Raw genomic sequence first — 15130 nt, forward strand, 5'->3', positions numbered from 1 at the left:
AAATAGGATCATGCTAAGCTTATGAAAGTGTTCTAACACCACTGACTTAGCCAGTCTGAGGAAATATATAAATTAAAATATCAACAACAAGAGAACATGAAAACATTTTACTTTTTATTTAGTATTTTCATAAACAAATTGAAAGGTACATTTTGCTTGAAAGTGCTATTTCAAAACATTGCCAAATACAGCAACAACAAATCAATATTACTCAAGCACAATACTGGTAGTTGAACATTTAAATGACTTGCATTCACTTTGGAGTGAAAGCAATATACACATTTTCCTGTAGCACAATTGAATAAATTCTGAAATAATCTAGAAATTCTTACGTAAAACAAGTGATTAAAATGTGGCCACAGCTGTTCATCTCCAAAGCACCTTTTGGCATAAAATCCACCATCACATTACAACGTAGAGTATGTCAAAGCAAGCGCAGGAACCCCAGGTCCAGATAGCACAGCCAGCACCAAATGCTTCTCCCATCCACCACAAGCACAGGCAGCACATACCTGAAGAAAGAAAAAAACAGCCAATAATAAAGCCTCCTCAGCACCAGTAGTCGAATCCACACAATCACTTTGAACGGTTCCAAAACTTACTCCATCAGTTGTCAACTATCAATGGAAGTAGAAGTCCTTGGTCAACATGGTGGTGCTGGATGGTATCTGCTTCTTCTTATGGGTCTCTAACTTGTAGGTGGATGACTGGAAGTCCAGCGCCACCTTGTGGTGGACCCGTGTCATGATCTGCATCAGCTCCAGCTGGCTGCTGTGTTTCTTCAGCATCTCGCACAGCGCCTGCATGAACCACGAGCCGTTGGCCCGGTTCCTCCAGGAGTAGTAGCCTGGTGGGAGATCATGAACCATACATTTATTGTTTTAATATTTACCCCCTGTAACTACACATCAGCCAAATACCATCCCCCCACGACCCAATTCACAACAGGGCATTGATGATGATTAGCCTGACATCACCAAATTCAGCCAACGCGTGCTCTGGTGTGTTCCAGATGCCTCGTACACCAGCCTCACGAGTTACAAGTCGGGAAATCTCCCAGCTTTCTTGCTGCATTTCACGGAGGCACGCCCCCTTTTGTCGGGCCCACTCGTAGTTCTGAGAGTAGACCGAGTTCAGTGAAGTACGACTCCACAACAAAAATGGCTGCGCCCATGAAGATAAACATTTTCTTTGTATTTGTACCACGTTGGCCATTTTTATGTCAATTTTAAATGCTCTTACACACTTGATTACATTGCTACTTTATTCCAGTCACCAATTTATGCATTGCACAATCTTGAGAAGCTAATGTAGCTAACAATAACAATGACTAACCAATGACATGACACGATCACAAAGACGAACAGGAACGCTATAAAGGCGCGTTCATGGTCCTGGTAATAACGAGACAGTGATGACACTCATGCTTACGTGTGTTCCTGACAGCGACCGTTCATGTGTACTGCGTTCGGAATCTAAACAATTTTTTTATCTGATAAAAAACAGTCAGAACTAAACAGAACTTATTAGGATCAGTTTCAAGTTTGCACGCCTTTATTTCCTTGTAGCCTATCACCTACTATCCCTTTGCTTTTATTTATGAGAAGCACATTGTATTGCCACTGTATGGAAGGCTACACTTACACTTATCTAGAGCTGGTTTACCAGTACACAACGTTTAAAACTGAGCAAGGTCGATACCAACAGACGGTTACAACGTCAATCAATAGTGAAGTATGTGATATGATGGTTGATTCTTTTATATTGAGTAAAACTTTCATGGTCCACCATCTTCATGCGCGTCACTAATAAACCATACGTCTCCAACTGGGCAACTCTGTCGAACGGAAGTAGAATCATCAGAGCGTCATGAGGTGTCGTTCACAAGAACTTTCCGACGTCGCGAAAATGTTTTCCCCATAATTCCATGATGTGAACGCACCATAAGTGCTATGAGACAGGAAATTACGTCGCAAGTGCAACTCGTAAGGCTGGTGTACGAGGCATCTGGAACACACCATTAGTCCTGAACCCCTTGGATGATGATTTCCAAGGGGCGAAAACAACAGGCGTCGACCGAATGGCCTCTGGAGGCAATTGGATAAACCTACAACCAATCACAGCAATGTGTTTGTTTGGACACACGTATGATTACCTGGAACTGTAGAGTAGGCATACAAGAAGTCCGCATCCACGAAAATCCTATCCGATGATTGGTCGGTGGAGCAGTCCGTCGCAATGCCGTCGTCCAAACTGGTGCCACGGCACGCCTAGCAGAGATTTGTATTAATTTATTTATTTTATTTAAGATTTATTTAACCAGGAAAAGTCCCATTGAGTTAAAGTAATTCTTCTCCCAGGAACCCCCTGGTAAAGACTCACGGCAAGTTTCAAAATATGTAAAAGACAGGACAAAGGTTACACACTACACCACAAATCTCATACTACACATACTAGAATACAACCAAGACATTACACTTAATAGGACAAATAACAAGCTAATACAGACATACAACTTAAAGGGCACCTAGTTAAAGGCAGTTACACTGTTCAGATAAGGCGGGACTAGATTAGAGTCCAATAACTTAGGTCTTAGAACGGTACTGTTCAATAGGAAGGTATTAGCCTGCTGTTTAGTATACTTTATATGTATAGGGCTGTGATAAGTACTCTCCCTCCACACTAGCTTTTCCAGCCATTACCATAAAAAGGAAAGAACAACATGCACCTTAGTGCGCTAAATAAACCCACACATCAACAGTAAACCACACATCATAGTAGACATAGTCCCGGTCACTCAAGCCCACCTGTATGAAGAAGAGTTTGGGCTTGGCCACCAGAGTCTTGCAGCAGTCGCCACAGAACATTCCGGTCAGCTTCTCGAGCTGGATGGAGCCGTCCGTCCCGTAGAAGATCCCTTCATCGCCGTGGCTCAGCAGCACGCACACAAAGGAGGCGGAGCCACTGTGGTCCTCCTGGGACACTGGGGGGGGGGGGGGGGGGGTTTAGTTCTAGTTCTAATATTTTTTCAGTTGGCGTACTATGCCGCTATAACTTATGCCGCTTCTCCATTAGCGCAGGAGGGTCAGCAACCCAGGGCCCTGCAGACCCGTGTACCGACCAGGCTTTGAAGAGCGCCATTACTCCTACAACTCAGGGCTTTGGGTCAGTTTAAGCGCTGCCTGATGTTTTCCTGTACCAGCGTAGAGCAGCTTCTCCATCTGTCCCACGGTCAGGTCATCTTTCCTTCTTATCTTGTAGCCCAGACCGCCGAAGGTCTTCTTCACAGCGTCCGCATCCACGTTGGTCCCCTCACGCGTTTCCATGCCTGAATGGGTAGGTAGGCGTGCACACACACACACACACACACACACACACACACACACACACACACACACACACACACACACACACACACACACACACACACACACACACACACACACACACACACACACACACACGTTGTTGCAAGTAAAAAAAGATTCTGTGTTAATAGTGCAAAAGGTGACCACAAGAAGTCAAAATCAGTACAGATCACAGTAACCGCTTATCTCCTACCCTATTCCACATATGTCAATATCTAGGGCAGCAGTGTTGCTGAAAACCATGACCTTATTTGTTGTTTTGTTTAAGACAAAAGTACCGTGATCCAAAAGTGTTTTATTCAACTTTCAATTCTCATTTTATACAAAAACATTGTTCAGCACTTGATGGATACTATTTTGCTTTATTGATCCGTTTTAACCACAAACAAACAAAAAAAAACAACTATAATGTTTGCACTGCATGATTGTCATAGTTTTTCATTGAATACAGTTTCCTATTATATTTCTTCAATAGAGTAATAATGATTGTAATAAATGTCTGGCCCCCTAATTTTATTCACAACCCTCAGCATGGCCCTCAGTAAGTTATATTTGACACACCCTCTCTATTTGTCACTTGACTGTTAAATAAAATGCATTCAGTTGATTATGATGGGTCCAGACACTTGGCTAACATTGATCCATGTCCTTCACAGCGGTCTGCAGTATGGCTGTGATCTGACACCCCAAGACGTCCTTCAGAGGCCAGGTGTGGTCTGTGTGTGTGTGAGGAGTCATGATGTGTAATGGGGGGCTTTACCCGTGCTCTTATGGAAGTTCTTGTTGTTGATGATCACGCAGGTTCCTATGCTGGGGTAGTCCATTCTGTAGCGGTAGGGGTCCCCGGACACGGCTCCAGCTTTTCCCTCTGGCCCCGCCTTGTCAGGTGCTTGGGGAGCCTTTGATTGACTCAACACACAGATGCCGTGTGGTTAAACACAGAACTACAAAGGGGGCGTGGTACAACAGAGATCAACAAACCAACACACGTGTAGACACATGCATCAATGGCTTTAAGAAGCCCTGAATGCCATGATAAAGAACATATAGGTAAGCAATGGTTAAGAACATGTTCCTCATCCAGTTGTTCAGGTAGCTGATGTTTCTTGTTAAATTAATGTTCATTATGGTCTTTCCACTCAAAGGGACTGTGGTGGGAGCAGCAGAACGTTTTATGTGTCTGTAGTTTATTCTTTGTCTGTTGGGTTTTCGTCCTGTGTGCTTGTGCACTGTGTTACTCACAATGATCAAACATGCACCCTGATTTCGCAAAGGAATTTCCTCTGCAATGCTGATAACCCACTAATGATATATCGATCACCATTAGGGTCCAGTAATTAGTTACCTGCTGTGAGAGGATAAAGGACTAACTCTATCTTCAATAGGCTCCAGTAGGGAGTTACCTTTTAAACCAGGATTTGGCGTCCACACTGTCTCCTCGCTCCTCTGCATCGCCACGGTTCTCAGACATGGTTATTCTATACATGGAGTTAGTCAGAGGTGGAAAAAGTACTAAAAAAAGCTACTCAAGTAAAAGTACAGTTACATCACTGAAATCTTACTCAATTCCAAGTACAAGTATTGCAGTGAAGATTTACTCAAGTACAAGTAAAAGTACTATTTTCAAAACCTACTCAGTACTAGTTACTAGTTACTTTTGTACTGGTCATATTTAATGCCTCACCAATCATAAGTTTTCAACTGCAATGGGGGATCCAAAATCTCTAATCAGGGTTAACTTTGAACAACGACTGAGCAATTTTACATACTTTCATAAGATAACTCTTGAAAACATATCTTGAATATATTGGTTATTGTGACTTAATTAGCTTTTTTCAAACTCAAAACAAACATTAAGGCCTTCTATTTTACTCTATAGCCTACTTTGACTTGAAGGAGTGTCATGACATTATATGCTTGACCTGTGATATTAACACTCCTCTTATATCAGAATAATTTCATCAATAGCCTACACAAAACGACTAAAACTATTTCAAGTCCATAACTGAAGTTACAGTTTGAAGCTTGACATAACAAGACAGTCAGTCATTATCCATTCAGCCTACCGACTACACCCTAGTCTGACTGCACTGATGGCTGAAAGGTAGGATGTTGCTAGATACTTCTCAGGGCAATGCAGCATGCATCTTGTCGTTCGACAAACTTGCCTGCAATTTTTTACTCAGTAACTTGTGTGGTTTAATATGTAACTAAGTACAAAACTTCAACCAAAACTCACTTAAGTAAAAGTAAAAGCACCATTTTTACCTAAAACAATCTACTCAATACACTTGAGTAAATAATGTAATTAGTTACTTTCCACTTCTGGAGTTAGCTACACATTAATACACACGACCGGGTGCATGACGGGGAAGTAACTCATCTACAGTATAGTCGATTTGTTTGAAAAGGTGACAGTAGAGCTGATGAATAATGCGACCTGGAACCACAGGACCGATTGTTTGACGAGAAGAAACGCAGAAGTGAAAGTGAAAGGGCCAACTCAAAATAACTAGTTTACGCTCAAATCTTTTTCAATTTTAATTTTTTAAATAATGCTCCGCAAATGATTAACATAACGTAACAAGATATCCCGAAGTGTTTTTAAAAGTTCATTAGCCTACCGTGTACGCAAGTCGCGACCAAAGGTGATGGACATGTAAGGACGCGACTTAAGTAAGTTCAGGAAAGGAGACAGGGAGACGCTCTTGGGGACTGACAGCCAATCATAGGGCGGAGCTAGGAGGAACCTGATTGGACCAACTGACGGCCAATCACAGGTCCAGAGCTAGGAGGAGCCTGATTGGACCAACAGAGAAGTGCTAGGAGGAAGCTGATTGGACCAACAGACAGCCAATCACTGGTGACTAACGGGCCTGAGCTGTCGGCCACTGCTCCATGACTTTCTCCTGGACCACAGGGAATCGGTTGTCAATGTGGCAGGCCTGTAAATATTGTAATAAACCTAGAACACGAGGTCAGATTGTTGCGGCTGGAGGAATGTGACAAACAACCAAGGCAGCACCATCAAGATACAAACAATGATATTTATTTGATACGATAAGTAGTTCCACTACCAGCCAGCTGAGACTGGGTCAGGCTCCGGAGCTACCCCACCTGCCTAAGCGACCCCCTAACCCGCCACGTCAAGGAAACACACACACACACACAGTTTCCAACTTAACTCTGCCGGGATACGGGACCCTCCCCCGGGGTCTAGGCTTTGGTGCTGGTAGGCCAACGGGAGAAGGGAGACGCCAGTCCAGCACTCTTGAGGCCTCCGATTAGTGACGGAACGGAGCACCCCTCACTGGGAAGACGCACCGCCTACGCACTCCTACTCCCCGGCCCTAGCTCTAGTGCAGCCCGCTAATCTATCTTCGCCGCCGGCAGCCCTATCAGTGTGCGAACGGCACCCACCCCAACCCTTGAGTGCAGCTCGGCGTTAGCGGTAACACGTCACTTCCCAGATTCTACCACCCGTCGCTGTGCCCTTCCCTTAAATTCCTCAATCACCGTCACCTGCTCACCTGCTCCTTCCCCCTCACCAGTGATCAGGTGCGACCAATTAATTAACACAACCGGCTCTTCGGTCCCTCCCCCCCCACACAAGACAGTCAACACAATGCCTTCACACAAGTTCTTCATTACAATATATCTGAATAATAAATAAGTCTTCTCATTGATATGTTGTAATGACTTGGTGCAAATAGGGGCGAGTAATCTGAATCATTCTGAAACACGCATACACAGGTGATTCGCAAAATATATTTTCTTTAATTCGTCAACATAAACGGTATAATTACTGCCAACAGTTGCTTTCCTGCTCATGAGTAGGACCAAGACACGCATAGAAGAAAAGGTCACAATGAATTCTGACGTTGAAATAAACAGTTAATTTAGCAGACTAATACATTGTTTGTGTGCTTTCAACGTCACTTGAGTGATGTCCGGATACGATCGGATTAGATTCATTCATTGAACACAGCAGGTGTTCCCAGACGTCCTCATTGGTTCATTCTCTCATCCCGGCCTCCAGCCGGTTGTTGATGTCTCGGAGGTGGTCCTCAGCTCTCAGGAGGCTCCTGGTCTCCAGCAGCAGGGCAGGCAGACTGGACGACCCATACTAAATAAGGACGCAAAACACCAAGAGTCATTCATTATTTCATTACATTAGAGGAGAACAGATTAGCCCGACAGATGAGTGAACTACAAGGGACGATTCAAACCAATCAAGAAAACAATTATGAAACGTAGAAGTAGCCTTATTAGAGTCATCTCCCTGAACAGGTCAAGCCACCAGACTGGGCTTACAGTTGTTTTTTGTGACGGGAGTCACACTTTTCCTCTCATTATAAAGGCGCTGTAATCAATGTGGTCGTTTTGCCTAACTTCCAGGACCCACCTGCTCTTTCTCCGAGGGGTGTGCCCGTCTGTGGGCCAGGTATCGTGTGGTGAGGTCCCTGAGGCCCTGCAGGAAGGAGACGCCTCTCCGGATGTGGGCCAGTCGCTGCCCCAGCTCCACCTTCTCCTTCCTCAGCGAGCCCAGCTGCTGCTCCGCCCTGTCGGACCGGTCGGAAGACGTCAGAGAACACACCGCTACGCAAACCGCCTGCTACGAGGCAACCCGCACGCTACGAGAACACTGTAGAAGGTTGGTGTTTTCTCTTGTCTATCTGTGTTCACATTTCTTAGTGTGGGGACAGCCCATGCCTCCATCTGTTTATGTCCCAACAAGGATGAACCAAATGGCCGGTCCCAGGCCATCTGGGACATAGCCAGGGTCATATACCTTATCAAGGGAGAAACTGCATCTGTTGTTTTGTTATTCACACTTTCTTTTGTATAACAATCACCCCAAACTTTTGGTTTGGTGAGAAGATGGATCGACAGCCAAGGAGTACGTCAGGAGACTGCGCCTCACCCACCTACACTATTCCACCTATGTCTGTACCTTGCTGTATTACATCCTGGAATAAACCATTTATTCGACCTTCTGATCCAACCTGTCAAGCTGCCTTGATTTCTACTCCAAGAATTACCATGACAACGAAAAAATAGCATAGAAATAAGATGAAATCTAACTCTTATTATTACTGTTATTAACTTTTATTCTACTTCGTTTAAGAATGCTTGATTCTGATTGGCTGGGAGGAGGGTATTAACCCGGCAGGTTGCCCGCTGACTGAGCACAGCGTCATCAAATAGTAGATCAATACACCGCTTGTATTTTTTTTCTATCACAGAATAGTCAAACATGAGGTCCATTGTAAAAATAAACCTTGTTTAAAAAAGTTTCTAAAATGTTTCTAAATCGGAAATCTATCGGAGGGTCAGTCGATACATGTTTCGCAAGCGAGATACAATGTAGCAACTACGTTATTAAACTAGTGATCAGATGCAGCCTTGTGCGGTTGCTATAGAAACTAATAAGCTACAGCTGAGCTAACGGGGAGCGTACCTATGCTCCCCGGGTCCTAGTTCCCCGGTCGCATGTGTTTTTTCGTAGGCGGAATCCGGGAAAGTTCCACCTCAAGTGCTAGGATTGGACAGGCAAACTCACACGCTGACTCCTAAACCTAACCATAACCCTCACCCTAACCATAACCGTAACCGTAACCCTCACCATAACCATAATCCTAATATTCATGATTCTTCCGGATTCCACCTATGAAAAATTCGCTAACGTTATTCACCATAGTTCTAAAACTACTTTTTGAGGGAGATGAACTCAAACAGAGTATACATTTATTAAGCATGCAATACGAATAAGAAAAAGCAGAATTATTAAAGTATTTGAATTGTTTCATAATGTTGGCAAGCAAGAAGTACAATAAACGGGATAATCACCTCAAGGCAGGGCAATAAACAGTTTGATATGCCCGGCTAGTGGAAGGTTACCGCCCGTCCACTAGCCGGGCATATCAAACTGTTTATTGCCCTGCCTTGAGGTGATTATCCCTTACTTATACACCATTTCTAGCTGACGCATTTTATGGCAAATACAGGCTATGTTTTTAGTGATTTCACTCTGTCACGCCTAATGTTTACTCATGAATCTTCTCCGGTATGGTTTGTGGTTTTTAACTGGAGGGATCTCAAAACTCACCTGAACCGCTCATACTTGGCACCCAGCAGTTTGTGTGTCTTTCTTTTGATCAAAGAGTCCACCTGTCAATCACAGAGGAGATCAAGCCTTGAGGGACGGCAGGGAAAGCACTGGAAAATGCTGTTGTTATCACAGCCACTGGTTTCCATGGTTACCTTGGCGTTGTCTCTCTTCAGAACGCGGACCTCCTTGGAGGTGGTGATCTGGGGGGAATCAGAGTGTTAACCGTGTGTTGGGGTCTGCTGCTCTGTGCGTTGGATTCAGGGCAGTGAATACCAGGTTTAATAGTCAACCACAGAAGACCAGGATGGGAGCGCTCACCCTCTCAGCGAGCTGCTCCTCGAGGGTGGAGGAGAACGTGTCGATGGCGCGTCGAATGGCCGTAGACTCCACAGACTCTCTTCCCATGAAGAAGAGACAGATTAGTCCATGTTGGTTCATTGTGGCAGAGGGATACCAGAAACTGTGTAGGGCAACATTATCTGATTCTGATACAGGTCATCTTTACATTACAGATCATCCGTAAAACATTCGCCCCAACAAATACATTCATATACGTTAAGAAATACAAACTTTTTTTTGCACTCGTAAGGTTGTAGTTGGAGACAAAGTTGGGAGGTGTTTCCCCCCATCCCCCCCCCCCAAGATAAATGACTGACTTGTATGTTTGGCAAAGGGACAGGAAGCTGTCCAGCACCACGGATGAGTCCGCCCCTCCAGGCCCCCGTGGCCTCTCTCCTGGACTGTCTGTCTGTGTGACAGAGGGCACATCTCCACCGTCTGGGAGGAGGAACACAGAGGAACACTGTCACCTTCACACCTTCATAATAAACCCTTACCCGGTGGACAGTCTTGGCTCAAAGGGCCTTTCTATTTAGTACCATTTTGACCTCTGAACAATCGCTTGTATTGAAAGTGCGTCTTTTGAGTAATGTAGCATGTAGGGGCGTTGCTTTGTTTCTTGCTGAAGAATACACAGAGGAAAACAGTTAGAGAGGGTGTCCAGCAGTGACATCTTGCACCTTTCAACATCCAATCAACTTGACTACAGAATACTATTTCCTGATACTGTGTAAAACATATTGGTCTGTGTCGTGGAAATATTAATCATAACTATAATACACAATTATAAACCTTACATTAACCTTGATTATATAATTACTAGTCAATCTAAAAGGAACTGTTTACATTCTCCTTGGACCTTTGGAGTTCAGATTTGCATTCCCACTGGAGCCACTGAGTCTGATACTGAGGCCAGGCCAATCGACTGACTTCTTTGTTGTGTAGATTTGTTTAACTATTGCAGCCCTGTCTCACAGACTTGCAGACATGTCCACTTTCCCCATAGTGTATTGCAAATTAACTTGGCCTCTCCCGCCAATCCTAAATGCTCCAGAAAGGTCACTCCCACTTACCTTTGTTAACTGTATATTCCCTACCCACAATGCAAACGTTTCCCTATAAGAATCTTGTTCACCGTCTCACTGAATGTATCTTTGGTAACTTTGCTGCCTATACTTTCCCATGATCATGCTCTAATATTAAATCAAATATTTCGCTGGCCGACGTGTCCTAAAAAGAAGTTTCTCTTCATCAGTCTGATATCACGATGACAGTCATATAAACAGGATCATACGTTAGGGAGGGTACAGGAAGCCAACCTAAAGAGGAGGACGTCCTGGCTAACTGCCGCTGGCGGTCAGCTGACCGGCTGGAGGAGGACTTCCTGGTCCGGGCCCTCTTGGGACCAGGGCTCTAAATACATGACAGAAGAATTTCAACACAACAACACAGCAAACCCCCACAGTATCCATTGGCCTGCATTCTAGATCCGGCCCTGAGTGGTTGAGGCCTCGGCCAGAGGCCTCAACATGAGCAAGGGCCCTAGGCAGGGGCCCACAGTCACGCCCCTTCTATCTTCGAGCCCGTCTGTTATGACGGTGAATCAGGTGCATTGCTTTGTAAAGTAGGAACCTCTTAAAAATAATGTCCACATGCTATTACATCTTCCACTAAGCATATCTTCTAGGTACACCAATGTCTTCCATACATGCTAAATAAACCATGAAAACCCAACCGCACAGAAATTGTATTCAATGTTTTATTAAGCATCAACACCTCAAGCATTACAAAGACTATCTTAACAATCACTTCCTTACCGGTGTCTGAGAGCTGCTGGACTTCCTGTTGGCTGATTTCCCCAATTTCTTGTTCTTCTTCTCTGCCCCCGGTTCTTTTTCAGGTCTGGCAGAAGAGAACCGACACACAGATGATAAGAACAGGGAGCAGGGTATCTATGCTGGGTAGAACGGTCAGCCTGTTCATAGCGACAGAGCCAGTGTGTGCCTCTTTGTTGTGAGCCTGCATGAGGGAACCAGGCTAACTGACCGTACCTGGCTACAAACTGGAGCTGCAGCTGCCGGCTAACCCTCCTAGCAGCGGTCTGTCTATCTGGGGGTGTGACCCTGGGTGAGGCCTCTCTGGGGGCTGGGGCTCGGGCTGGTGGCGGGTTCCTTCTGGTGGGGAGAGGACCAGGCCTCCTCCCTAAGCCTGGGCCTTTCCTTCTCTCCTCCTCCGTGATCCCTCCTGCCTTCTTTCGGCCGGGCTTCCCCCCTCTCCTGCTTCATTACAACAGAGATAGCTGTTGTGTATTGGCAAGAAAGTGATGCTTCATTACAACAGAGATATCTCCCACCCGCTCTCTTTCACAATGCATTGCGAAACTGTGTGTTGAATGATTTGATACTGATGCCGAACTGTTCCAAATATGATGGTACATTGGGAAATAGGATCAGTAATAGGAGAATACGAAAGTGTTCTGACACCACTGACTTAGCCAGTCTGAGGAAATATATAAACAACAAGAAGAAAACATGAAAATACTGAGGTTTTGTGTGAGGGGGCGAGTGTGTGATGGGTGATTGTGTTAAGGGGTGAGTGTGTTGTGGGTGAGTGTGTGAGGGGCAGGTGTGTGAGGGGTGAGTGTGAGGGGTGAGTGTGAGGGGGTAAGTGTCTGAGGGGTGAGTGTATTAGGGAGTGAGTGTGTGAGGGAACGAGTGTGTGAGGGGGTGAGTGTGTGAGGGGGTGAGTGTGTGAGTGTGTGAGGGGGCTCCGTTGCCTGCGTCAAAAAGTTGAGAAATGTTCCGTCGGCCAATCAGATTGCGTTACTGATACATCAGACACGCCCTCCGTCGACGGACATGTACAATATGAACGCGGTGTGAGGGGGCGAGGGTGCGAGGGGGTATGACTCATGCTGGGTCGTACAGAAAAATGTAGCATCACATTAATTATTGGGGATTTTACACAATGATGATAAATGTCACAATATACTTATGAATTCAGAAGACCATTCTAAACAGTCTTACCGAGGGTCCTTACATTGAAGTCTGTGGAAATGTCAAGTATGCTATCAGACGAAGATAGTTTTCTTCTTTCACTCATTTATGAACCTGATATTTGATGCATCAGGATTGATCGACGGACCATCATACACATCAGACACGTCATATTGATGACACCATCCCCGATGGTGTCATCAATATGACGTGTCTGTTTGTCATGGGGCTGCACAACACTTATTAATAATATTATTGTTTATTTTCTTTTAATGGTCCAGCACCAAGCCTTCTTGTGGATAAGATAAGGGACTACTTTAAAAGGGTCCCAAACAGGGGAGCACGTGTCGATGATCTTACCCAGCCGCCTCTTTCCCCCCAACACTCTTCCTCTTCCTCCCCCTCTTCTCTCCCTGCGCGGGGCCCTCCTGCCTCCTGGGGGACGCCGCTGGCCTCTGCTTGGCCCCCGCCGACAGAGCAGCCTTCCCAGGACCTCCTGCTCTTCCTTTGCCCTTGCTCGCCACCTTCTCTACGGGCCTGGACACCTCCTCCTCCTCCACCTCCTCCTCCTCCTCCGGGAGTCTGAAGTCTTCTTCCAGAGCCGTGCTATGGAGAGGGTTACCTGGGCAACCACAGCATCAACAGTCAAGCAGGGGAAACGTAATCGGACCACCGGGTGTTTGGTTTTGGACCGCTGGCTCACTTCGAGAGCACATGTCAGGAACCAGGCTGTTTCCAAGTGTGCGGGAGACTCACCGTAACTGTTGTGTGGTTCTCCATCCAGGATGCTGGCCCGCTCTATGCTGGACACGTCCAGGCTCTCAGGCACCACCCTTTTCTGGAGGGCAGGCGGAGGTCTTTGTAACATTCAGTCCACAAGCTCTCTCCAACACACACACACACACACACACACACACACACACACACACACACACACACACACACACACACACACACACACACACACACACACACACACACACACACACACACACACACACAGGTCTCTACTCACCTCAGCCTGACTGAGAGCAGCTTCAGCCATGGCTCCCTGCTTCTTGGGTCTGTGGATCCAGCAAACATGTTGAGTCAATGTGAACAGAAATAATAATAAGAGCCGTTTCAACAAACTAACAAACCAATAATAATAAATACAAACAAACAGGTGTAAATCACGGTCTGGATTTTCGGTACCCACAGTGCGTGTTTTGATTAACAATATAATTAACTTATTAACTATATATTTTATAATTATATTATATATTATTGTAAGAGCCATGTTTAGTAAATGTGTAGTTTAGATATTTGAGTCATTCATTTGTAGTCTATGACTACTTTTCAGATTGCATATCACCATGGTCCCATGAGGCTTCCGTAGAGTCAGGACGTCAAAATAGTGAAATCATGCGCGGGAAACACAAAGCTCGAGTCCTAGGGAGCAACACATTTTTCTGACCCTTATTTGGATTTCAGGCCTTTGTTTGTATTGTTGTTCCCTGAGACGTGTCGTATTTGGAGTCTAACTCATTGCTTCTTTAGGCTTACCGAGTGTTGTGAAGAACATTGGAAAGACGACGCTACACTTATAATTCATGGTACATAGCAGAGAACAACATACCCCATCGTTATCATGAACGGCCCCGCCTCAAGCTTTCAGCCCAGCATCAGTCCTCCAGAATAGTGAACCGTATTCAAAGTGAACTACAACAACACTAGATCAGCGCTGGTCGCCTGGACCGTACCACTGAGCTGAGGAGGGGTTCCCGCTAAACCATTCAGAAGTCTGGACGGTCTTCTTCTGGCCGGGGTTGCTGGCAGTTAAATGCGTCGACATGGGACACTGCCCCCCGCAGGACGACCAGGAATGACACCAAACACAGAAGCAGAATCAGAAATACTTTATTGGTGCATACCTGATTCACGTCGAAGTTGGTAGTCCATAGTCCTATAATCGAAATATAGGCATTGAACAATTATAAGAAAATATTAAATAAGAAATAAGAAATGTATACAAATATGTAAACATCTGTGTATTATATACAGTAGGTTTTGCTTATTAAGTACATTTGGTATGAATGGTATGCGTTATTCCATTTGATAATCAAATTTAACTTCAATTGTAGTGGATTTAAAATATAATTTTTAAAGTGTGATTAATCGCGAGTTAACTCACCAATACTATGCGATTAATCTCGATTACATTTTTTGATCGTTGCCCAGCCCTAGTTATTTTACAACACATTATAATATAAAGACGATATGAAGACATGGACGTTTTGAGTGTAAATCTACTATGAACGATACTGAATAAAATA

The 15130-nt window shown here is 44.9% G+C and overlaps 2 protein-coding genes across 5 annotated transcripts; both read right to left on the minus strand.

The window, feature by feature from the left end:
* Positions 1–101: 101 nt before the first annotated feature.
* LOC311345575 (caspase-3-like) lies at positions 102–6072 on the minus strand. The gene is made up of 8 exons (XM_084469993.1): positions 5993–6072; positions 4772–4846; positions 4129–4277; positions 3200–3328; positions 2808–2983; positions 2156–2270; positions 603–847; positions 102–512 (listed from the first exon to the last, which is right to left on the minus strand). The coding sequence occupies exons 1-7, from the start codon at positions 6025–6027 to the stop codon at positions 621–623; spliced, it is 906 nt and encodes a 301-aa protein (XP_084326119.1). The 5' UTR covers positions 6028–6072; the 3' UTR covers positions 102–512; positions 603–620.
* A 1069-nt stretch (positions 6073–7141) lies between these two features.
* On the minus strand, positions 7142–14575 carry cenpu (centromere protein U). 4 transcript variants are annotated; one of them, XM_084469419.1, is made up of 13 exons: positions 14434–14575; positions 13831–13879; positions 13572–13653; positions 13176–13437; positions 11871–12095; positions 11637–11721; positions 11139–11232; positions 10137–10257; positions 9799–9877; positions 9633–9680; positions 9478–9539; positions 7774–7930; positions 7142–7494 (listed from the first exon to the last, which is right to left on the minus strand). In XM_084469419.1, the coding sequence occupies exons 1-13, from the start codon at positions 14445–14447 to the stop codon at positions 7384–7386; spliced, it is 1389 nt and encodes a 462-aa protein (XP_084325545.1). In that variant the 5' UTR covers positions 14448–14575; the 3' UTR covers positions 7142–7383. The 4 variants fall into 4 exon arrangements, with proteins under 4 accessions (XP_084325545.1, XP_084325543.1, XP_084325544.1 ...); XM_084469417.1 differs by having other exon boundaries at positions 9799–9940; XM_084469418.1 differs by having other exon boundaries at positions 11871–12098.
* Positions 14576–15130: the final 555 nt, after the last annotated feature.

Source organism: Micromesistius poutassou (assembly GCF_964030765.1).
Source record: "Micromesistius poutassou genome assembly, chromosome: 6".
NCBI lineage: Eukaryota > Metazoa > Chordata > Actinopteri > Gadiformes > Gadidae > Micromesistius > Micromesistius poutassou.